Source organism: Teleopsis dalmanni, chromosome 2 (genome assembly GCF_002237135.1).
Source record: "Teleopsis dalmanni isolate 2A chromosome 2, ASM223713v2, whole genome shotgun sequence".
NCBI lineage: Eukaryota > Metazoa > Arthropoda > Insecta > Diptera > Diopsidae > Teleopsis > Teleopsis dalmanni.
The window spans coordinates 200,960,846-200,987,600 of NC_051847.1; the positions used below are offsets into that span (position 1 = coordinate 200,960,846).

The 26,755-nt window shown below is 30.0% G+C and overlaps 2 protein-coding genes across 3 annotated transcripts in view; one reads left to right on the top strand and one right to left on the bottom strand.

Moving 5' to 3' along the window:
* Nucleotides 1-26,755, bottom strand: part of LOC119679589 (putative uncharacterized protein DDB_G0277255) — a 103,906-nt gene that overhangs the window by 36,354 nt on the left and 40,797 nt on the right. Inside the window, exons 1-3 of one of the 2 annotated variants that reach the window (XM_038092037.1) lie at nucleotides 15,072-15,118; nucleotides 12,899-14,091; nucleotides 3,976-4,349 (exon numbers count right to left, since the gene is read on the bottom strand). In XM_038092037.1, coding sequence (XP_037947965.1) covers nucleotides 3,976-4,349; nucleotides 12,899-14,045 — 1,521 coding nt within the window. In that variant the 5' untranslated portion in view covers nucleotides 14,046-14,091; nucleotides 15,072-15,118. Of the gene's footprint in view, nucleotides 1-3,975; nucleotides 4,350-12,898; nucleotides 14,092-15,071; nucleotides 15,119-26,755 lie in introns of those variants that run through there. The other variant, XM_038092036.1, reaches the window with a different exon arrangement.
* Nucleotides 24,541-26,755, top strand: part of LOC119676564 — a 17,787-nt gene continuing 15,572 nt past the window's right edge. Inside the window, exon 1 of the mRNA XM_038087804.1 lies at nucleotides 24,541-24,669. Coding sequence (XP_037943732.1) covers nucleotides 24,541-24,669 — 129 coding nt within the window. The remainder of the gene's footprint in view (nucleotides 24,670-26,755) is intronic.

Consider the following 26,755-nt stretch of genomic DNA (forward strand, 5'->3'; position numbering starts at 1 on the left):
TATATTTATCGGATAATGTATATGCTCATGAATAGTAATTATTGCATTGATTTCTGTAATAATGCATTTAGGGATATGCATCCGAGTTTTATGTGTGAATAGCAAAAGTCAAAAAGCAAAAATATTAGTAATTTATAATTAAAGATTGAATATTTTGATGTACTCATATTTTTATTTTATTTTTATAAATTATTATAATTTAATTATTGTATTAGATGTAATATAAAGGTTAGTGAACGAAAGAATAAAAATATTTTGGTGCATAATGCATAAGTTTAGATAAAGCTCACTTAAGCTCAAAAAATGGCCTGTTATGAAATAAGAATAAGCGTTGTTCATACACAGACTAGAAGGTAGGCGTACAAACAACTGTGAAAGGTTCCTCTCCGATAATTGAACTAGCAGGACAAGCCTATAAACTTAACCAAATGCCAAATTTTGCAACATGACAACTCTGCAAATGTTTAGTAGGAAGAAAAGTGGTTTCAAAGAGTTTAAATCTTGTCCTAGCTAATGACAAATATGAAAATGCATGCGGCGGAATATAGTTTCCTCCTCATCTGCAGAACCACAATCACGTCAATATTGGGTAGCCTCAGTCTTATAGTAATTAAATTTTGTAAAACTTTAAAATTTCAACTATTATTACTAACATTTTGATTTGGTGTATTCTTTATCTTATATCTGACTTTGAAATAATTGAAGTAAACAAAGTACATCAGTAATGTTTACTCTTTACATTAGAAAGTAAAGCAAATATTTTCAAACCTTACTGAAGGAGAATTTTTTATAAGTGTCCTCACTTAATTCGATTTATCTAAGCTATTAGAGGCTGAATGTTTGATGGATTTTTATTTTATATATCACTGAAATGTATATCTGGGGTATGTACAATGTAATTAAGTAAATTATTTTAATTCACAGTAGATAGAGCAACAATAGCATAATGCCAATGGATATATTACAGCCCTTTTTAAAATGTCTGTGATTAAACAACGATAACAGTTGGTGCTTGTTAAGATATTGAAAAAAATATGTGATCTATATCATGATGCAAGTTATTCCAATGAAAAATACGTTATGCATTAATACATATGCTAAATGAACATGAAAACAAAGGAACACCTCTCTTTCATTTTAAGAGCTTGGTTTGAAGCAAAGACACCTTTACTGGAATAATCTATCAGGATCACAGAGCACCAGCAAATTAGATAGACCAAATTGGTATGCCGTTTATTCATATTATTTGCAGGCATCAGTGTCTTTTATTCCCACTCTTGAAAGGCTGGATAATATGGTAGTAACATAACTAGCTTAGAAATCAGTAATTAAAGTAAATTTGGATACTTTTAGATTAAGAAATCAATGAGCTGTTTTTATTATTTTTGACATTACCCCATGGCTTTCCAAATAATTTAAACACTATGTTTTGTAGTAGTGATAGAGTTAAGTGAATAACTGGATTACAGTTATGCCTTATTTTCACCATGTCATTTTAAAGGACAATTATAATTGACTAGTGTGTCAAATGCGTTTGTATTACATGACAAGAATGCGAATATGACATCATATGACTACACGTTTTCATTACACTGACAATATTTGACATTTAAACTGACATAGTGAATATGATGCATAAGGCTTGAATCGAATAAAGAAAGTTTGCATGATAAATATAATTACTTCATTAGAAGTGGTGTTATATAGTATCAATTCATACTCAAATTTGAAATATAAAATTTTAATTTTAAAAATCTGAATTAAAATCAAATTAATGTTTAATTTTAAATAAATAATTATTTCGAAAATATCATTTATCAATAAATTATCCAAAAATTCCTCTTGACGCAAAATAAGCAAATACATTAAATAAATAATAAATGTTTTAATCAAATTTTTTCAATATTTTATAATTTTATCATTATATTTGTTATATTTTAATTAACCCAAATTAGCACTTAAATATTTGTGCAAATATTTTATAATAGTAATTTGATCGCAAATTAAAGTAGCAAACCATATATCAATAATTATGTTTTACATCAACTAAACGAAATATTTGCGTCAGAAATTGTGCAATTAATTAAAAATTGATTACATATTTAATAGATTTTAATTAATGTTAGTATGTAATATTAGTATGTATGTAGTCGATGCCAGAATTCTGAATTCGTGCACGGTTTGCCTTGCATAATTTCCTATCACCGCCTCAATAGCACTGCGCAAAATATAGATATTTTAATTTATAATTAACATATTTTATTATTAAGCTATTTATTAAGTGAAACTAGTAAATTAATTACTTATGCAAATGAATGAGAACTATTTTACCACAGCAAAGTGGGAGATTTTTCCAATAATTACATAAATTATTGAAAAAAACTAAGTTATAGTTTACATGGAATTCATGAGATACTATACAGTGGATGAGTTTCACAGGAAGATGCAATATCAATAAATTGAATCTTTAATGCGAATTAATAAATAGAACATCTTAAAAAATAATTTAAAAATGAATTAATTTAAAAAATTATTCTTATTTATGAAGAATAAGTAAGAAATAATTTGAAGCTTGAAGTGAAGACATCGATAATGGGTGAGGTTCAAGAAGATCGGAATGTTAGCAGTCATGACTAAAAAAACTACAAAACTGTTTCAAGCTAGTATCAGATTAGATTCTTTATATAATTTTTTATCTTTATATAATAATTTTGCCTCATGAACTGTGTGAAAAAATTTTATAGAGTGAATATTCCTCTACAAGTTATTGTTAAAATTAAACGTAGCCGATCTATTTTTAAACCTTGTAACTTAAAATGATGAAAAGTGAGTAAATTCGATTATATTATTTTCAATTATATATTTTCAAACGTTCTTAGTGGAAAAAAACCGAAGTTCTATAAATTGAATCAAACCTAGTATTTGTCCAAAAAAAAAAAAAACGAAAAATGTTATAAGAATTTTTTTCTATGCGAGGTACTGAAATCTCAATCATTACAAAAGTCATTTTCCGATATTATATAATCAATCAGCATGTTTCAAGAGTGGATATTATATCCAATTAATAATACAAAAGCTGTGGTAATATGGAGGACCAAGAATCTATCAAACATCTTCTCTGTTGCTCTCATGAACTTAACAAGGAAAGAATAAGAATATAAGTCTATCATTTGCTTGAGGATACCTCGTATGTTCCACCGTTTTTAAATGGAGGTTACTTTAATTTGTTACATTGACAAGATAATCAATAACGATTAATGGTTTAGGAATTCTACTCGGATCAAGTGGGATAATAATAAACTAATATGGCCAACATGTGTTGGTTGTCAAATAGAAAAAAATTTACGACTCTGCTATTTAATTTGTTATACTGAAAATGTGGTTTAACAAGGGTTAATATTTTGGGATGATGTGGTATAACAGCTGATCAACTTGGTCTAAAATTGTTCGTTGCCAAATTAGAAAGTTTCCGATCATAATTGCTTATGTACCTAGCGAATTTGTTACATTTATAATATAGTTTACGAAAGTTTAAGGTTTTGGGGATCCTACTAAGATCATGTGGCATTCAAACAGGTCAAGTTAGCCCAAGTTTGACGGATGCAAATTTACTACCATGAAAACTTGTCTACCAATCGTATTTTGTTTGATAAGATGGTTTAATAAGGATTAATGTTTTAGGCATACTACTGCAGTTGTGTTATATTATATGGTACAAACCATCAATTCGACTTTAATTTTTCGGCGGTAAAACCGTTTCATTTGGCGTTCATAATAACTTGTTTAACTAACTAATCTGTGACATTGACAAGACGGTTTTAAAGGGTTAAATTTTATGAGCTTTTACAGGGAGTATATTGTATAACAACCAACAAATTTTTTCTAATTGTATCGGTTATTAATTCCTATTTTGCATATATTTAATATGAAAAGGAATATAATAATAATTTTAAATATATAACATCTTGAACTCACCTGCGTCTCAGTGACATTTAATAATTTGGCCATTTCTGTACGTTCGCTAGAGCTTAAATATTTTTTGATTTCGAATTGTTTTTCTAATTCGAAAATTTGTCTACCGGTAAAAGTAGTGCGTGCCTTCTTCTTTCGGCGAGCATCTGTTGAACCAGAATCTGAATCATCTTCTGTGGTTTCAATAGTAGTCGATGAAGCGGCTGGTGGTGTATTCAAGACTTTATCACGCATTAGGCTATCGCTACTACCAGAGGGACTAACATCAGGCGGTGCAGCAACTGTTGTTGTAGCAGTACTTGTTGTTGCTGTAGAATTACTATTAGCCGAATGTCTTTTCTTTTTACCGCTGGCCTTGCTGACATGATGATTATTATCTATAAATAAACAAGTCAATAACAATAAATCAATAATTGGAAATGTATAACAATTATAAATTTATTTTATAGATTAGAAAAAAACATAAATAATTTAATACGTAATTCAATTATGTAGAAATAAATGTTTAAACAACTTCATTGCCATTTATTTGCCATAAATGGAAACTGATTGAGTTGCAATTTTATTTAATAAAAAATTGTGTTATTAATTTCAATCACTAAATTACTTAAAATGGTTTTAATTTCAGTCACTAACTAAGCCAAACGTAACATAATAATTCTCTGCTTTATTAGTTTTTGCTTTTAAACACAGCAACATTTGTTTGTTGCAGTGCATGTTGCTAATGGGGTTTCGTTGTAATTGTTGTTAACATGTTGCTATTAGTGCAGTTGTCAGTTGCAACTTGTTACTTGGCACTTCGTATATCATTGGCTTGCATATATTAACTAACGTTGGCTTGTAGTAAATTAATATTGGTTTTGCTTATATCATGAAATATTAAAACATTAATAAGTGAGGGAAATGATAATAAATAAATTACAAAATTAAAAGAAAATAAAAAAAAATTACATATTTAATAAAATCAAAACAATTTATGCTAAATATGCATAAAGTGTTGCGTGTCACGGCAGTTAATTAGTCAAGACTTGTACTCGTATTTGTTGACTTGTAAGTTGTTGGTTTTACAGGAAAAAACATTAAAAATATAAATATTTTGTACGTGAGTGAACTATAAAATTATCTGGTATTTATTTTTAGACAAATAAGCTGTAAGTTAGTGTCATTTCAGACTCAAAACTAGATACTTCATAATGTATCTGAACAGCAAATTGCAAGCGGCACACATACGTCATTCATGGCTATGGCAATTTTTAAAATTGATTTTCCAGTTACGCAAATGCCTGTTTCAAGTTGTGCACAATTAAATTAAAAACTAAACAGAATTGTAATTAATAATCTTTTCAATAAGTAATTATTTAGCTGAAGCAATTATAGTTCGCCAGCCAAATAGAGTAAACAAATTAGTATGCAAATGCAAATATAAATGCAAGTGCTTTGAACAAATGTGTGCTTCTGTACTTCCAATCCAATTGCAATAGACCGCACTTCCCCATTCGTGGTGCATTCGATGCATTCGGTGCATTCAGTGCTTTCGGTGCTCATAAAAAATGCACATTAAACTGCAAATTGCAGTAGAACACAATCGTAACAAAAGTATATTTACTTACATACGTACTAGAGCTCGCACTTCAAAAGCGAATTAAAAATCAAAATAATTTAATTTAATTGAAATGAATTCAGGCTCGTGTTTTGATTTGCATTTACTGCATTTGCTGCAGTTTACTGCATTTTACATTTCGTTTTATTTCATCTCATTTCATTGCATTTTATTTAATTTTTCTTACATTACTATATATTATTTTATTATTTATTTATTTATTTGTTTTTATTACTCTGCTCTTACGTACATATATGAAAGGAAATGATTGTAATTTGAATTTGCCGCATTTAAATAATAATCACGTTCATTAATGGCATTGTTATTGAATAATGCTCTCAGCTAAAATGTATCAAATTTTAATTAATTAAGGAATTATAAGTACAATAAGCAACAAAAACAACGCACAACGAACACAATAAAAAAAAACATTCCATAAAATTGTTATCAATTTTAAATTAATTTGTAAATCCATAAATGTATTGTTGCAATATCTATCTATATCTATATATGTGTCTATATACATATAAATGCATTTGTTTCGTAAACGTTTAATTTATTGAATTATTTTAATGCACAGCTGGTATTTAATGTAATTACTTTTAAAATAATATTTCAATAATAATGAATCATTGATGAATGCACATATGTGTACATCATATACACAATAATAAACATATATCAATAATTAATTTTATAAATTCGTAAGCACATGTATATATATATTAATCTGTAAACTCTTATATTGGTGAGTATATACAATGATTAATTTGAAATTATATACTAATTAAAATAAATAAATGTTATGTTTGGATTAGCTTACATGGTCGAAAATATAAGTTTAAACTTCATACAAACTCAGAAGGTTTTTATATATATCTAACTTAAATGAGTTTATAATTTAAACCGCAGTTTAATTAAAACTCACACAATTTATTTTCTACGACTTAAACTTTAAAATTTGAGCATTCAGCTCCGAGAGTTTATATTCTTATATATTACGAATTATCAACTTCAGTGGGTTTAAAAAATTCAACCTCAGAGTTTAAATATATTGATTTAAACCTTAAAAAGTTGTCAGAGTTGTGAATTTAAACCAAAATTTTCGACCGTATATAATGGCGACAAGGTTAAAAGATCAGCTAAGATCGCGGTGCTCCGCTCCGTTATGAGCCGGTATCCTGTTAATGTCTATTCTATAGTGATGACCTCACACTCCAAATGCCACTTCAATACAAATAATAGCACATTATGTTATCAAAGATAAACGTTGTTAATCGCCCAAACCAGGTGTTACTTTGGTCAGCAATGGCGATAAACGCCACACAAATATTGAGAAAATAAAAGCTGCTGGTAAATGTTCAGATGATAATATGAAATTGTATTCTCTCCCACTTCGAGATAGGGATTAGAAAATTCTCGAGGTAAGTTACGCTTGTCGTAAGAGGCGACCCAAATTCAATAAGCAGTCGCCGATACTGTATAAATGAAGTATAAATGGTAGTAACATTGTTTCACTTTAGACACCCAACAGGAGATGTAAATTTGGTACAACGGTGGTCATGATCCACTGTACTCTCTAACTGAAGTTGGCCACATTAATGGGAATATCTGTGGTGGCTGTGGTTGAAATTATAGGTAACGAGTTTAAAATTATTATATTTATTACTTCCATTTTATGTGAACTTGCGTTTTACAAACGGTTGCAGTGACGCAAAATGCGGTAGAGGTGTTACATGGGTCTTTCTTTTTATCCAATAAAAATTTTCATATCTAAAACATATAGCTTCAATTGGTATCAGTGAAATTTCTTGAATTTAACTGGGGCCGTTTATCGGAACATTTTAATGATCCGTGTGTCAAGAACACCAAGATGTAGAACACCAAGCGTTAATGACAGCTAATAACGTTAATAAGCAATGGACTGTATCCAAAAAGAGTAAGAAAACCGTAGACCGTTTTTATTAACAACAAACTTTAAAAAAATTTAAGTAAAAGTTTAAGAAACAACCTAACAAGTGATCTATATCCATGATATACAAGTATAACGACACTGTAAGTTTGGTAAAAAAATGGACTCCAAGATTTTTAGGCGCCTACTGATAAATGGCTATAAATAGATATGGAATGGTGTAAGTAGTGTTTATGTTCATAATAGTTACTATATAATTTTTTAAGCTTTTCTACATTCGATTTGGGACTTAATTAAAAACACAAATGATGCACCTACTAATATGATTTATAACTATACATTATTTAATATATCACACATTTCTTTATGTATATATATGTGTAATTCTAATTGTAATATATTATAATTTTGTTTTTAATCTTATTAATTTTTTACTAATAAATAAAAATGTTTAAGTGTAATTTAGCAAAGCCACACAAGTTGGTGATATGTTGCACTTAATTTGCTTCGTACTAAATTAATCGTTAAATTTTGTATTTAAATATATACATATATGTACGTAAATATGTATATATGTATACATATATATAAATATAATATATCTTATAATGTTAATATGTTAATAAGTTCTATTTCCAAATTAAATAGTGTTGAAATACAAAATAATTAACTTAAAATGAAATAGTACTTATGCGTAGCCAATAGATTAAGCAAAAAATTGGACATTCATTTGCATGCAAAAAACTAAATTGCTTATAATCTGCAGTCTGAAAAAGCAAAGCATAGATATAGTCACTAATAAAAGTTTCTAAGATTTTTATTCAAAGATTTTAATTTCCTTTAAGTGATTTTTTGCAACAACATCATTAGTAATATCAACAGATATGGAAACATCGCTAGCAAGTTGCACTTACCATAAGTAATTGCAACAAGCAACCGTGGCAACATAAATTCAATTGCTGCAACATGTTCAATAGATCATGACGCAGCAAACTGGGCGATACCGTTGATGAGGTATACGGCGTCAGTTCAAGACGCCATTTCTTTGGTGAATTTTGGCTCGTGATCGCTAAGTTATTGAGGCGTCACAAATTTAATCGCACACAATTTACAGAGATCAGGAGTGAGAAATTTTTTCTCAAAATATTCTGAAGCACACAATGTACTCTTGTGGATTTGCTAAATGGAAAATTAGTGGCATTTTAATCAGAATGCTACAAAGCATTGTGGAGTAGTTGAAGTGGTTCTCTTAAGAATCTAAAACTTCATAATTTTTTTTATTAAAACATGTAAAAGATAGTGATATTCATGTATATGATTGAATTTCTTTTATTATATTTGCAATAGAAATACATAGTAATTCAACATATTTTATGGAAAAAGTATCTATAATTTATATTTTAAAAGAAGATAATGAAATAATCCTAAAACAAATACTTATCTATAAATAGGTAGCTTAAAAATGATCTGTTACCTATTCTGTTAACAATAGTTGTTTTTGTAATTATACTTTTGAGTGTTCTACGATGGCAAACAACCATTTTTGTGTGAGATTTTTTTGGCAAAAAACTCAAAGAATGTGATTAATAAAGCACAATGGTAATCTGATATGGCTATATGTAACTTTTTTCTGTACCCGAACTAAAATTAGCCATTCGAGGAAACGTTTCGAGTGAAATATAGAATATAAAGAATCGATTGTATTGCCTCTTATACTTCAGGTAATCACCGGACAAAATAGTTGATTCGTTCGTTTACCTCTAGAATGATGTTTTAGCTAAGAAGAATAGAGCTGAGGTTGTTGGTGGGTCCTCATGGTTTACGTTATTATCTCAACAAGATGAGTGTGTTTCAATATCTAACAGAACTTTGTATTTAGTTGACGATATTCTAGAATGTAACTAGATCTCTAACTAGATCCTTAGCTACATTCTTTTGCAGCTTTGTTCTCAACAAGGAAAATACTGGGAGTTTCGAACGTCATCCGATGTTAGGATGTCCTCAAAATTTGGTATTTTGAATTTGTGCCTTTTAGGCAGGATGTCTTTTATTCATTGTTTCCAGTCTCTGTGAGCTAGAACTTTGTTTATTTTCTATGCTATTCTATTCTTGTTTAAAATCTTTATATTAACAAATGAAAACTGATTCTGACGAAATATAGTCATTATAAAACTTAAGAAACTCTTCTTCGACTAAATAGTATATTTTCTTGCCAACATAAGATCTTATATAATATAAAAAGCTCTTATTTATTGCTTATTATAAAACAATTAAGTAGTTAAGTAGTTGTTATTCATTAACTGTAGATGTAATATATTTAATTTATATTAAAATAATATATTAAAATATTGTATTGTTTTATCATAATTGAATGTACTTTAATATATAAGTTTCTTATATTAAATTTGAATAATCATACCCTTATCATTTTACGATTTTACATTTATAGTATATGTTATAAAATAAATAACAAGAGTGCTGTAATACAGCACTGCTTAAGGAACATCATTAAAATGTGAATTGAGGTTAATAGTAACTCGGTGAGTAACTCTTTAGTTACGATACTTTAAGTCTATTTCTAATAATGCGTGTTGGATTTTTATCAACTGTATTATTTGAAATGAGTATCTTCTTCCTCTTCTGCAGGAGGAAGGCCTCATAGGCGCAACAGCTTAATAACAGTTCTAGTCTGGTTCACCAAACTTCTCAAATTTTCATTATTTCTATCCACTGCTACTCAATCAGTGACGTCAAGTTCTTTTAAATTAGTTCTTAGCTTTCATATTAATGGAATTCGTACTCTTCTGTTAACATCTGGATTTTCGATACTCAATTTACATGTCAATTTATTGTGTTTGTCGTATTATATGGCCAACCCATCTAAATTTTGAAAATATTATTCGGGTTCTAAAGCTGCGTTGTTATAAATAAGAGAATTAAATATTTTTCCTTCGAAAGAACGAATTGTTTTCTTTTCCATTATACTTGGGCACGTTATGCGAAATATTAATCATGGTCGCTGTGTTCCACTTTCTGAAAGTCAGTACGCATTTTCTATACTATTTTATTCTATTGCCGTTAATATATATTATTATCTTTTCGATAACTATGTACATGTATATAAATATATCGATAAATACTAAATATAGTTTAAGTAGAAAAGCGAGGTCAGTTTATTTAAATAATTCGTTGGGAACTTACTTCATAATTATAATTGAAATATTTATAATTGACATTTTATTAATTATTAAATAAATACGCTTAATTATTATTTACATCAATTACAATGCTATTATTTCATACGAGTATAAATGTTCTGCATAACCTCCCTCAACTTCTCGCCATAAGCGATTACCGATTATTGCCGTAAGTGCATGAGAAGCAAAATAAATTTTATTGCCATTAAATTAATTGATTTAAAAAATGCGATATAAATAAATACGAATATACGAGTACATCCATATACGTCCGTTTGTCATTATATATATATTTATGTATGCCAATGTATATCCCATTATAGGTATCGATATTTTTATTATTGTTATTATTGCATTGTTAGTATTAAAATTATTTTTGTGCCCGATTGCTGTTGTCGTTGGTGATGTTGTTGGTGTTGTTGTTGCTGTTGTCGTTGGTGATGTTGTTGGTGTTGTTGTTGGTGTTGTTGTTGGTGTTGTTGTTGTTGCTACTGCGGTAGTTAGTGGTGTTGTTGGCGCTGTTGTTGCTACTGCAGTCATAGCTGCTGTTGTTGGAGTTGTTGATATTGTTGTTGTTGATGTTATTGTTGGTGTTTTTTGTTGGTGTTTTGTTGGTGTTGTTGTATTTTAAGTTTTACTGAATTTTTTTTTTGAAATTCTGAATTATTGGTCGATTGCATTTTATGTGTGTTGTGCATTAAAATCGTTTTCATTTCATTTAGTTTCATTTCGTAGCAATTTCCATTCGATTCGATATGTAATTGTTTTGACCTATTTTTTATGACTCGGCATGGCATTTGTGCATTGTTGCTTGTTCAAAAATTTATTATTGCAAATTGATGGCAGCAATTTGTTTTATGCAATTTTTGTTGGTCTTCTCTACTTGTTTTATTATAGCGAGTAGGATTTTTTTTGCAGTGTATTCAATTTGCATATATTTAATTGTATGATTTTATGACTTATTTATAAATGTTTGCATGTGATAGTCGCATTATTAAAAATTAATGACGTACAAGCCAAACATTTTAAAATTAATGGACGTACTCTTTTAATTATCATAATCAACAACGGTTAACGGGTTTTCATAACATTAATTAATGTTTCAAAAATAATTTTGTGAATTGCTTGTCAAATGATGTCCCTGGGTTTCGGTGTAATTATTACTGTAGGGTAAGGGAGTAAGTAGAATGACTTCACTGTACATGTTGTGACATTTTAAATTATATTTACTATAAATAAATTCTAAAAAAAGAAGTTTTTGGTTTAATCAAAATTTCACATGGAATTATTATTCCAAAAAACTTTTATAGTTTAGAAATTGATTATTATTAAAACTGATATTGGTACATCAGGAACATTAAGTTTTATTGTGCGATACCAAAAAAAAGTCTTTTATCCTAAAATAATAGATTCGGACAACTCAAAATTTCACATACAAATATTTTACCTTAATATGTTTTAAGATATTAGCATTTTTTCTTCTTTTCGGAAGGTGGAAAGGTTAGAAGGCTCTGCGTGTCTTTAACTCACTGAAAACTACCTTTTAGGATTAGTTTTTTAGAAAGATTCTCACCACAGAGATCGTAAAGATCTATTGAACTGTGAATGCTAGTCCAATATTTTACATTTGCTCTAAAGTAAGTAGATAGATAACATTTGGAATAGGTAAGGAGTTGATATTTAAACTATTTTAAATGTTGAATTCGAGAAGTACATGTTGTTGCAAAGACGGGACAAGAGTATAGAAAAAATATCGTGGTGTTGTCGCCCTTCACATAAAGTGAATATAAGTGATGTGACCAGTGATTTTCTTCTAATTTTTGAAATAATATTAGTTTTAGTTCAACTTCGGTATAACTCTCAACTTCGTTCATAAATTAATTGTAATAACTATAATCTGTCATAACGGAATTTGAATTTTGTAAAGAAAGAAAAAGTTTTATCAGTGTACCTAGAAGATTTGGATCCTATTCAAACATATGGTATTTAATGTAGGGTAGTCATTCATTAGTAAATATTTGGTAAAATTAATTTTTTTTATATGTAATAGTTTGTGATGTTTTAAGTTCGTCTGGTTCGATATATTGAATTTTAACATTAAGTTTTGTTAAATTATAATAACTAAAAAAAATATATTTTATGAATAATAATTTCCACTTATGTGTATACTCCTAATACTTAATTCAACTCATAAAAATATAATTGAACATCACTTACCTTTTTTCAGCTGCTTGGTATATGATTTAGTGCCATCAGTTGCTGTCGGTGATACGCCGAGCACTTGATTCTGTTTGACTGCAGGTGGTGGAGAGAGTGAGTCTCGAGATTTTTTCGGTACACATAAATCTAAAGGTTGATCATGTGATACAACATTTGCATCATCTTCGCTGGCATCACTAAACGAGGCGCTGCGCTTATGATTCGCATCATACACAGGCATTTGTTGTTGGAAATTACGCAAAATACTCTTTGGTGACTTGGCAGGTGGTAATGTTGCAACGGATGAATTTGATGATTCATCGATCATGTCTCTGATCGACGTTGTTGTCTGTTGATCATTATTAAGTGCTGCCACACGCCAACCAAGTATATCAGCTATGCTATGTGGTGTTGGCCGATTTGGTGGATGGGCATAAACGTGTGGATGCCAACTTGCAGCGTTGGGTTGACTTGATAAATCAGTGACCGAATGTATCTTATGCTTAATTGTTTGAGCATTAGTGCCAACGCCAACTTTCATTGGTTTTGGTGGGGTGCAAGCAGTAATTGGTGAAAGTTGCCGTCCATGCAATGGCGGTGTCAATAAATCCAATTGACGCTGATGTGTGGCTTTTGGTGTTGGTGGTGGTGGCGGGGGTGATAATGTTGTATGTGGTGATGGCACCGACATGCCGTTGCTATAAAATGCGCTACCGTAAGATGAGGAACGTGGAGTTTCTAGTGTTTTCTGCAAAAATGATGTGGTTGATGCTGTGTTAGCACAAGCTAATGGAGCTGAGAGTGGCCTTTGTTCCGTTCCACTACTACTGGAATCACGTACACGTAAAAGATTTGTCAATTTTTCTTTACTACTTGGGCTTATAGAAGTATTTCCTACATGGTAGTTATAGTTGGCGGTTATGCTGTTATTATAATTTGCTTCATAGGGATTCACGGGCGGTATTGTTAATGGACTACTGTAGACATAAGAACTTGTAGCCATTTTATAACCGTTCTCCGCATGTGTAGATTTTAGTTTATTACTATTGTTGCTTTTGTTAAATTTTTGTTGTTCTTTGACTAGAAAAGACTCCTTATCGAATTTATGCGCATGTGCTTCACTTACCATTTCCGTTGCTCCCTCACGATCCACTTCGGGCATCATTTATGTAAGATCTTCTGGTTCAAATATCTTAGTTCAATATTTCAAGCTGAAATTAAAATAAAAAAATTTTTAAATGGTTTTTTTTATTAAAATTATATAAATAAAATTAAAATTTATTTTCTATTAAATTGTCATAAAATATTTAATAAAAATTTTTATTTCACAAACAAAAAAAAAAAAAAAAAATTAAATTGTTTTTAAGGTAATTTGAAAAATTTCAAATAGAAATTATTGAAGTGAGTATTTCAAAAAATTTTTATAGTATTTATGAGCAAATACAGCGCAATATACATATAGTATAAGATACTAATATCATAAACTAACTGAAAGAACTCTTCGAAAGCACAATCAGTTTAATTATAAAGTAAAGCTACTCTAATATAAACACTTAATCCGCCTCCTAGTTTCGTATGCTTTCCTCAGTTCTGTTCAAATGGTAAGAATCCTTTTTGAGTCTAAAGCGATCCATGATTGCACCAACTACAAGCGCATGCTTGACGGCAAACACTTCTTCAACCCCATCCTTTACAAGCTAGTTCAGATTACTCGTATCGACGAGTGCCTCCTCGACGAGTTTGCTCAGCAGAACCTCACCCGGTTTCACAACATACCCCGACGTTTCAACCCCTATAATTCTTTCTTTCGATCTTTTGCCTAACGCGACAGAAAACACCCAATACGTTATTTTATTCTTCGTTGATGGGCATTTGAATGCCCACTGTATGCCGTAGCTTTAGTGCCAGAGTAAAGTAATTTCATACATTATTACTACTAACCTATGAAAGTGAGAGACATGGCTTTTTTTCTAATTTCCTTTCTTTTAACAAAAGGTGTTGTAAACTACTTTTTTATCAGTGTTCGGTATGCTTCTTTTATATTGAGTACTGCGGCCAAGTCACTGATAATAAGCTAATTAACATTTTCTTTAATTTTATATTACATAAATAAATTCATATACATTCATATAATATGAATATATCACTTTAATATGATTTCAATTGATTACTTTACTATTATTCAACATACCTTTAATTAGCTAATCTGTGGGTACTTTACTTCGATTATAATCGTAATTGATTTGTAACTGAATTAAATGAATTGAAAATAATTAAAAAACTATTTAATTGATTAAATATGACTTACAATGATATATATGCTTGCTTTAATTGACATTTTAAATATTTTAAAATGAATTAAATTTTGATATTTCATTTAATGAAAACATTAAAAAAATAAAAATTTAATTTATTTGATTTTAAAATTATAAAGTTATAAAGTTTTTCATCAATGATAAAATTCGGACGTTGTAGGTATAGAGTCTATAGTTTTTTAACGTAGTTACGTGTCATTAGGGCTTAAAACCACGAACTTCTTAACACACATATCAGCATAATGCAACGATATACCACCCACATGCAATTGAAGCTAAATGTTTGGATATAGTTCTTCTATTGTGTACGAAGCGAGGCCATCTAATACTTCTTCTGTTCTTTTGGATACAGCATCTGATTGCAAAATGCAAATCCACATCTAATAAAAGTGATTAATTGTCATTCTATTCTCGTTACTTTGGGTTTCAACCACAGCTAACACGATTGGTCAGAACAGCCGAAATTGTGTTCACTGACAATTGTGGTACCAGATTTAGACCTTTGGTTGGGTGCCACAAGTGAAACTCACTCACTACAATTACCCTCCAAACAGTACCGACTAGGCATATTGGCTTGTAGTCGTCTCTTAAGAAGGGCAGGCCTCACCTCTGTAATATTTTAACTCCTTTCACACGGCAGTCTTCTTTAGGCACAGAATAAAATATACGAGTCACTTTCAAATCTATTGAAATGGATAAATTATGAAAGAAAATTAAAGTTTAGTGTTTCGTAGTGGAGTGTTTTTGATCCCTTCGTATACTCATTTTTATACCGCGCTAAAGACATTGCTCAACTAACAGATATTAAATTGCCACCTTCATTGATGACACTGCAATTTAAGCGATTTGTGCTACAATGAAATTGCAATATGCAATTAACTTAATAGCATGTATACATGAAAAAATATAGAAAATTTTGTTATTATTGGGTGGAAAACACCACATGGAAAATCTGAATAATTAATCAGTGTGCTCCACTGAAAATGGAACTCGAATAATAAAATATTTTATGGATTAAAAATATGGAAGTCGAATGTAGGGACGGGTATACGCTATGTTAGATAAAGTTATGTCTTTTAATACTATATATTTATACTGATGGCTTCAAAATAGATGAAGATAGGGCAGTTGCACATTTTCTAATAAATCAGGTCATAGCATCTAGGTTTGACTACCAAACCGTTGTAGTGTGTTTAAGGCAGAAATTGTCTTTAATGCAGAATTTAGAGTGTCTTTAACACAGAAGTAATGGCGATACACTACGCAGTAAAATGGGTTCTCAGCATCAAGTTTCCCATTGTAAATACTATAATTTTTTTTGGATAGCCAAGCTGCTATCGAGTTTCTGGTAAATGCAACAGCTATATCCTTAACAATCCGAGAATACCGACTTTTTCTCAACCAACTAGCTACGCTTATCAGTTTTCAACTCACATGAGCACCTGGCCACTGGGATATCTTGGATAGCTTCAGGGCAGCTAGGCATCAGTTTCTAACTCACATAGATAACTGGTCACAGGAAGATTTCGAGCAACTGCAGAGGTGCCAAGATAAGAACTCTGTTTCTTGACATTCATTTCTCGGGAATTGGTATCTCAGTTGCAACTTCAGCATAGCTAAACCATCTTGTGCAAATAAACCCTTCTGTAAGATCTTAAGATTAACGTCATTGAAACTGAACTAAAGCATACTAGACAGCTGTTTAAACTTAGGTGTAGCCTATTCAGCATTATGGTACCTTTACTGATGGGCTATTAAGTACTATGAAGACAAGCTTTGAGATTGAATCTAAGCTATAATGAAACTTTGAGACTGGATCTACCCGGTAATGCATTTGTTAAGATTGTGGCTTTGCGGATAAGGAGGAAACTGTACTCTGTCCCATGTGTTAGTGTCCATCATTCACTAGGAGAAAATTTAAAATCTTTAAGGCTCCTCTTCTTACCGACCTGATAGAGCTATCATTCTACAAAATTAGGGACTTGGGCAAGTTTATAGACTTATTAGGCTGGTACACTTTTACTTAAATGACCTTTTAGTCTTTGTATAAACAGGACTATCCGTGGTATCACAATGGACTATGATTTGAGTTCAAATTTGTTTTGGGCACAAGGCCACCTAACCTAAGGTAATTATATTTTTAATTCATATTTGTTTTTAATATTTTCTCAAATTTAAGACAATTCCTAATAATTTAAAATACTTTAAAACTTAAACAAAAATGTGTAATAGCAAATTTTGTATTATTTTTAAATATTCAATGACCTACTAACATTAATTCAAATAAAACTTTTTGAAAATTTTAAATTCCTCTCTGCCCCACAACTGTTTCTGTCCGAATCTCTGTTGAGAAAAGGATAAGTTTGTAGTCAAATTAGATTAAATCACATAAAATATTACGTAGAATTAAATTTTCGAATATTTCAACTATTTTCTACATTCAGTCAATTTTACATAAATTCATTTAAATAGTAAAACTGAGTCATTTTAATGATTTATATATGTATTTGAACACAACTTTTAAGTGCAATTTAAATTTAAATACACATACAATTCATTTTCTGCCATTTATATCCAACATTGCATTTTAATTAAAGTAATTAATTAACAGCAACATCAAAATCCACACATACACACAAACATGAGCAATTACACTTGTGTTATTTTGGCACACAACCTATATTTCGACATTGACAGTCAGTGTTGGTGTTTGTGGATGTGTGTGCATAAACAGTGTTGCTTGGTAATGTAACTCAAAAGCCCAAGTCGACATTACAGCAGCTGTCAGTGTGGCATATCTACTTAAAAACATTTTCGGACGTCATTTGCCAACCTTCAACTTTAAACAAGCTCACTTACTCTAATTTTGCAAATGCACTCGCACACAAACTCACTGAACATACAAACTCACTGAACATACAAACTCACTGTGAACATACAAACTCACTGAACATACAAACTGACTGAATGTACATCGCACTTAGGGGCATAAGCACAGGCATAAGAAGTAACTGGTAAGCTAGGCTAGTAAGTAAACGTACGTGTAAACACTTAAGTGTATGTGTGTATAATTTGCAAAACTATAAAATATAGTTACAACTGTAATGAAAATACTATTTCCATTTCCGCTCCCTTATGTTACTCTTCTTCTTTTTTCCTGCTTCTTTCCATTGCATATGAAATATTGTATGAGAGTTGCCCCAAAAAGGTTTGTTTTGACTTATTTTCCGGAGGAGTATTTTACATTTGCATTTCTGTGAATTTTGTATGGAAAACCTGAATTATGCATGTGTATGTGTGTAGATGTCTGTGAATTGGTTTGTGTGTGTAAGTTAACTCATATCAAAACATTTGTAACTGACATAATTGAAGTTAATTTTGAATGCATGTGGGATTACGCATATTTACAGAATAATTCGGTAACCATGTTTAAGCACGCTTAACCCTTTACGCCTCACCTGTTATTAACCCACTTCAATATATTTATGTGATAAATGTAATTTATGTAATTATTTATATAACTTGAATGATATAAGTGCACACACATCCATAATTCTACAAGGGCTTAATTGACTTTGGAATGGGATTACTGTTTTTCGCTTCTCGGCTTCTGAAAAGCTTTTCATAATAATTTTTGACTTGAGTGATAACATTTTATAGTTATTTATTTGAATATATTTAATTTATATAAAAATTTTATAAAGTTAATGTATTGTATATGTATTGTAACTATTTATATAAAGGTAATGTGTACACTGAACTAGAATGAAACATCATAATAACATATATTTTTATATAGTTCAATATATGCATGATACAATGGCTGAATACGCCTAAGTGGATTCTTAGAATCGCCGATATAACCTATATAACTGCAGATTGATTCATAAGTAAATGGATTAAGTTTAAAAAGAGCTTTTTTATTTGAATTTTAATTGAATAAAATAATTACAAAAGTAAAAGTAAAAGTAATTACAAAAGTACCGTATTCGAATGAACCACGAACTGCACGAGCTTTATCGCGAATTTGATCATCATGGTTAAGTCATGCCGTGCAAATGAATGACAATGCTCTACCGAAAATGATGTTTGTAGCGATAGTTGGAGGAAGAAGACATAAAGTAAGACCTTGTCTTCGGTCGAGTGATTTAGTTAAGGAAGTATGAACCGAACTTGATATACAGAAGTAAATCGAAAGTGCTTAGGATAATATCTCTTCTAATGAGACACTGCATTATAGGGCGCCATAGAGCAACCCTGTCCTGTCGAATATCTTGTAATATATATCTACCGGCTCTCGAAAGGACTCAACGGAGCACCTGTTGCATTGTCTCCAGACTTGTCCAGAATCAGGTTTTAGTTGATTCGCCCTATACACTAGGCAGTATTTACAATATTAATATTTGCCAGATATTTGCATTTATAAATACGATTAGTTGGTTCAAATATGCACATCCTTCTACCCACAATTACGAGGAATGTGAAATCAAAATGATTGCCTTAGTTAATTAAGGAAGATTTAATTCTCTCTCCACTCTTTTCTACTTATATTAGGATTTGAAATTTAATTCTATTCATATTTTCTGTTTAACATTCTTTTACACTATTCTTTAAAATCTTATAAGAAAGCATAATATTTCTTTTTAACTAAATTTCTTTTTTACTGAACAAAACTCTGTCAATAACACGATTCTATTTTTTTGACGGATTCTCTATACTTGACAACCTAACAAACTGAACCGCTGTATATACAAACATTATTTATATATGAAAAGTATACATACCTAAATATTTAATATGCGTTTAAAATAAAACTAATAAAGAATTTGAGACCTGGCTGCGTCTAACAACACTTCATACTCAGCTAATCAGTACTGTTAGTAACCATGCTTTAATAATGAAGTGTAAACTCAAACTAATGTAATATATGATTAACTTTTTAATTAAGTATTTAAGCTCTTCTACTAACATAAATTTCTCTTAGGTATATACATATGGTATGTTAAGCTATGTCTTAAATCAAATTTATTTAGTTTATAAGGAAATTGAATCTTCTATTTTCATATTTTAATTAATCTTTTGAGTTCTCTACGTGGACAGAGTTTAACCGTACCGATTACGGTTAAACAGTGTTTAACGAGAATATAATTTTTGTTAACAAATAAAAAAATATAACAAATTTTTTTAAATTTCAATTAATATAATAAAAATTTTAAAACAGGGGATGTGACATAATATTTGAATTTCTAGTTTTATATAAACTGAGTAAAAAAAATTTTTTATTTCGCATCAATATTACTCATTTATAAATAATAGTAATGGCAACAATTATTTAATTCATAAAAAGAAACTACCTCACACAATTAACCCAAATAACTGATTAAATGCGTCAACACTTCCATAAACTCATTAATACCAATTTTAAACTCATTTAGCAAAGCGAGCGCAGTTGATGTGACATTTATGCTTAATGATAATCGTTAAACGTTTTGTTGTCAGTGTAAACACTGTGTATGTTTGTATTAATATTTCTGCTCAAATGGCAAAAATTGTATGAGTGGCAAAAAATACAAAAACCAGTTGTTGTGCAATAAATAAAGGAAACGGAAACAGTAAACAGATTTGGTAATGTATTTGTTAAGAGTAAGAAATAAAGATGGAGAGAGAGAAAGAGAGAAAACGACAGATTAATAGAACACGAAGCACACTCATCGTGTGTAGCGCGTCTAAGTGCGCAGCCTTGTTGCAGCAACATGTTGATAAGCTAATATATAACTTTAACGACAATTTAACCATGTAATTTATTTTGATTTAACATATCAATTTAAACATTGCCAATGTATAGTAGTTAAACTAAGTATTCAATATACATAAACATAAAATATATATGTATGTTAATGTAAAGGTTGTGCAATATTGAAGCACGTTTTATCATGCTTACTGCTTTTCACTGCATAGGATAATAAGTTTAAGACATCTTACTATGGACATTTGTACCCGTTTTGTTGTAGTATTGTGTATGGCTGGGCATGGTGCACACTCAAAACGAATTTATACAAAATTTTATTCAGTTAAGGAATGTCTTATTTTATTTCATTTTATTATTACGTTTTTATTTTATTTTATTTCATTTTATTTAATTTTATTGCATTGACATCACATTTTTCTAGTCTCCTTCGGGGTTAAGGGTGGCCACACACATATATGCATGTATCAATGTGGGGAGTGAAGGTGTGCGGCAGTGGAGTTGAATTTATTTTGTATAAACGTTAGCGTCGAAGCATAGAAAAATGTGCATGGCTTGTCGTATGAACGCCGCTTGGCACTGTGCTTATGACGAGCATGTTGATTGCATGTATGTATGTGTTTGTAAGTGAGTGTGTTCAGTGTTGTATATGGTATGTTGAGCGTATATTTGGTGCATGGGGTGATTGCTTTTAAATGGTACGTGGGTGATTCCATCAGCATATTTTTGTATATTTTAGTGTTTAGTGCTTTTTTCATTTTATTTCATTTTTCGATGTTGAGCTTCTTTTCTTTTTCTTTTTTTTCTTTTGGTTCAGCTTCATGCTTTGGTATTGTTGTTGTTGCTGTATCTTTATTTTATTTTATTTTATTCTTTTTTATTTGACATGGCAGCATGCCTACAGGCAAAATTTTGTCGTGCTTGTTGTCGTCCTCGTGCTTAATGTCATTTTTACGTTATCGTCCTGGAGATGAAGTGGAATTCGTCATTTTTATTTTTAAATGTAGTACTTAATTCATGACTCTTGTGTCGTTTTTGCTAAAGCAGCAACAGCAACAGCAGTGGCAGCGACAACAACAACAGCAGCAGGAGCAGGAGCAACAAAGATGAGGCAGTAAGTGCAAAAGCGAAACGTGGCATTTTTATTGAATCACATATTATATACATAATATGTGCCGAGAGAAGGAGTGTTGAAAAATGAAAGGAATTTTTTTTGAGGCAATTTAGGCATGTTTAAAAATTGCAACGTAAGTTCTAGATTGATTTTTATTGTGTTTAAGTATTAGTTTTTATTGTTGTTATTGTTGTTGATGTTGGGGTTAGCATTACTTAAAGTAATTTAAATTCAGAATTGCATAAGTGTAGCAATTGCTAAAGTAATAATACAGAAAGTTAATGATTCGTAATTTTTAAATTACTATAGAAAAATATCGGAATGGAAATGCTTTTAATTTATAAAAAATATCTGATACTCCCATATGTTCTGTTAATTATAAATAATATAATATAACAAGTCAGCAGATTACGTTGCGTTGACCTCTATTAGTGATTTTTTATTGAAATAATTTAATAGATCTTTCGTCTTTACCATGAACAGTCTGATAAACTGTCAATAAAAAGTACTTCCCTACACATCTATTTCTTCTGAATACCAGAGCCAGACATTCACAGAGTAAATTCTTAAATATTTCTTTTTCCTGAAAGTTTTCTCAATTTTTGCAGTGAATATTGAAAGGAATATGCAGTTTCTCTGCATAGATTCCAATACACCAGTGATAAGCCTTATAATATTTACGCGGTCTTATGTAATGAATTCGCAAGATTTAGACATGTTAAGTTGGAAGGTACATTTGGGGTCATAAGAGGGAAAATATTTCGAAATAATACAATTCTAAAACTTTAGATTTTAAGCTAAATAAAATGTTTTTAAAATTTTTGTGAAAATTTTTCAAATTTTCAGTTAACCATTAATAACATTTTTAAAATAGTTCTAAAATTATTGCTTTGTAGGTTATTTTTATACTTAAAAAAAATTTGTTTTTCGAAATTAACGTTTAATATTAATAAGTAAATATAAGAGATTTTATTTATTTACATTATTTACAAAAAGTTCAAAATATTACTTTTAAAACACAAAAAATTTTTACGCCTATCATATACGGAGCCTGATATATGACCATATCATAAGAGTCCGTCTCTCCAAGGAAAAAAATTTGATCATTTTTTTTCGGGTAACTGGTAATTTCATTTTAAAAAATCAATGTTCATGAAAATCAAAGATGATGACGTGAAAAGCCACACCGCTTGCGGCGCAGAATGACCCATATGCTTGGTCAGTATTAGCTATTGATCTTGATATTCTGATCATTTGAAATGTGTGAGTTGACTATTTAGTATTACTATTCGCTGATTTATAATTACAGAGGTTCTCTGTCTTTTGTTTACTATGTCTCTGTAAACTTTATCGAATTAAAATTAAATCTAAGTATTTTTTAAATACAAAATTTATAATACAAGACTAAAGATGAACCAATGAAAATGATTTAAAAAATTTTTTTGACAGTTACAACAGCTGATTATTCTTGCTATTTTATCACTGCTACCTCTGTTTTTAAATTTGTGGTTATCCGTACAAAACATTTCGCTTGGATTGTTGACTGGAATTTTCAAACAAATTCGATTAATCCTATATTTCTTTCGAAATCATTAGTCTGTATTTTCTAAAGTTGATTAAATACTACATAATTAGTCTCTAACATAAAATATATTGCTTAACGTTAAGATTCGTTTGAAATCTGTAGTCTTCTAACGGCTGAATTTATAGCCAGTCTTCAGCAGAACAGACGAGTTATTTTTTATCAAGCGCTGTTTTAGAGATTGCAGAAAGTGACTAATTGTTTTAGTGCACAACAATAAAATAAATATTCGTAATATTATGATTCAAGTACCACAGAAACTACCGTCTTAATAATAGTCTGAAAAGTAACTGTTACTTGAAAATAGCAAAAGGATTAGCAACTGCTATTACCAAATAGTATGGTATAAGTAAATAAAACAGTTAAATAAATAATTAAAAAAAAAAACTTTTCCTGATATTTCCGTTTTAATTAATATAGAAACTGTCATCTTAATAGCAGTTCAAAGTAGCCGTTATTTGAAAATAGCAAAAGCAATAGCAAAAGCAGTAGCAATAGCAAAAGCAATATTAAAAACAATAGCAATAGCAAAAGCAGTAGCAACTGCTATTAACAAATATTATCGTCTAATAATAATAAATGATAATTATGCAAAAAAAATTTAAAATAATAATTTTAAAAGTTATGAATACATATATTATTTTTATAAAGCGGATCCACATCATTAGCTTGTAATTTTCGCTAAGTTTGTTTTTTTATTGTATTTGTTCTTTCCTCAAGAGTATGAAATTTAAATACATTAAGTAGTAATATATTTTGTACCCTAAAAAAGTTTAAAGGTCATCGATTCATTTGAGTCCTAGAGATGATAACCTTTTTATATTAAACCAAAAATAGTTTCACACAAGCTCTTTACAACAACTATATAACTATACAACAACAACAAAATTAAGCTCGTTAAAAATGACGAACACAAATGAATGTAAGGAAGGCAATAATGATGTTATTGTTGAGCACACAAAAAGCCATTATTACGATAATGAAGTTAAAAATGCTATGAAATCAAATCGGCACGAGGCCAACTGGAATAAAGTACTTTGGGCCAGAGCACAAACTAAATAAATCTGTCGCAGAATATAAAAACAACAGTCAAATTGACGTTGACAAGGATACCAGGGTGTACAAGGATATACAAGTGAATATAAGGGTATATGAGGAAAAGAAGACGAAGGAAAATGTAAGTATTAAATGGCATAAAGAAACAAAGATTAAATAAAAATGAGAAATTATATGGAAAGCACTTTTCGATGTAACTAAGTATGATAATATTTAACCTATTGCACAGTGTAGGAGAATATAAAAAACAAACTAAACAAAGAAAATAAAACACAAAATTGCAAAAAAAACAAAAATAAATAATATGAAATAAAGTAAAATAAAAGAGCATAAAAAACTATAAAAGTAAGCGAGTAACCAAAAAAAGAAAGGAAAAGGGGAGTTAATTTGACTTGCCACGCGTTTTGAAGCATATTTCCGCTTGGCTTTATTTTGTTTTTGTTATTACTGCATTGAATAAAAAATTTTACGGTTATAGTGGCAGCATCTGTGAAGAAGGACAATATGAAAGGATAAGCAAATTAAAATTAAAGTGACATTTTATTTCCGGTAAGGGTTGTTGTTAAAAGTGTGCTGTGGACTAGTTGGGGACGTGTGTGTGTATGTGTGTATGTTTTAACGAGTGCCTGTCGGTGCGTTTATTTAGTTGAAAAGTTAATGTGTATTTTTTTCAGCTTTTTTTTTTGTTCTTTGGTTATACAGTTTTAAATGTGCTACACTTGTCTATTACATTTATCAGTCTACCTGCCTACCTAGAGTTTTTACATACCACAAAGTGTGTAGCACAAATTTTAAGTTTAACAGCACTTACATGTTCAACATACTGCGCTCGTTACTTTAACAACAAAATAGTCGAGCAGCAGCATTTACTGTTGCTTTTACTGCAATTGCCGTTGGTGCTACGTCTATTTCTACTACTGCTGTCACAGTTTCTCTTACAGTTTTCAACTTTGCCTTTGTTGTTTTTGTTTTTACTCTTGATGTTACTTGCCATTTAACGCCTTCAGTTAACAGACTCCGCAGTCTGTTATATATCTCTCTTTTCCTTTTTCTTCTTTTTTTTGTTTTTGCATATTCTGTTTTTCATCTTTTTCATCGCCACATCAACATTATAAAGTAGCACATTGGAAAATTGGTTGAGTGCTTGGCTTTTTGAAATATTTAAGTAAAAGTTACAGTGCGCGCTGGCTGCATTGTTGGTGTTAATTGATTTTTATGAAGCGATAATGAATTTGTAAAAGTTTCCCATTTTTTATTCCCATGTGGCCTGGCCTGTGTGCAATTGTGTGCATGAGCATAAGCATATGTGTGTGTTTGCGTTAGTTTGTAGCTGCCCAGCGGGACTTTCAGCGCTGAGGGAATCGATTCCCTCAGCGCTGAATGGTAATGCCTAGCGCTGATTATTCAAAGGAAACTCCTAATTACTTTAACACGTGCATGTCATTGCGGGCAAGCGCTGAATCGTTCGATTACCTTTTCGTATTTGTAATGCAACATATCAGCGCTGACATGTTCGCTTACTTTTTCGAATTTGTAATGCAACATATCAGCGCTGACATGTTAGATTACCTTTTCGAATTTGTAATGCAACATATCAGCGCTGATATGTTCGCTTAAATTTTCAATTTTACCTATGCTATTGATTTTTAAATAAAATACTAAAAATTTTTTTGGATGAATTATATTTTATATTTATGTTTTATAAAATTAAAATATTAATATTTACATAAAAAAATATAACATATTTATATATATGAATATTTTTCTGTGAAATTGTTACTAAAACCTTTAGAGATTTCCAGACTCGACTCGATCACTTGTTCCGGCTTACCATTTGTACTTAAAGTATCTGTAAATACAAAAGTATGTTATTGTATACGCTAAAGTTAATTATGTACAATATACCATACCAAAAAGTGCTGCTGTCACATTCTCTAACGCTCTTAAGGACTTCTTGCCTTGGGTACCATTCTCCAAAATTCCACGAAATTTTTCGCGTAATTGGTTGTTTTTTAATAACGCGTCTCATTGATGCAGTCTATAAATAACGTAATAGATGAAA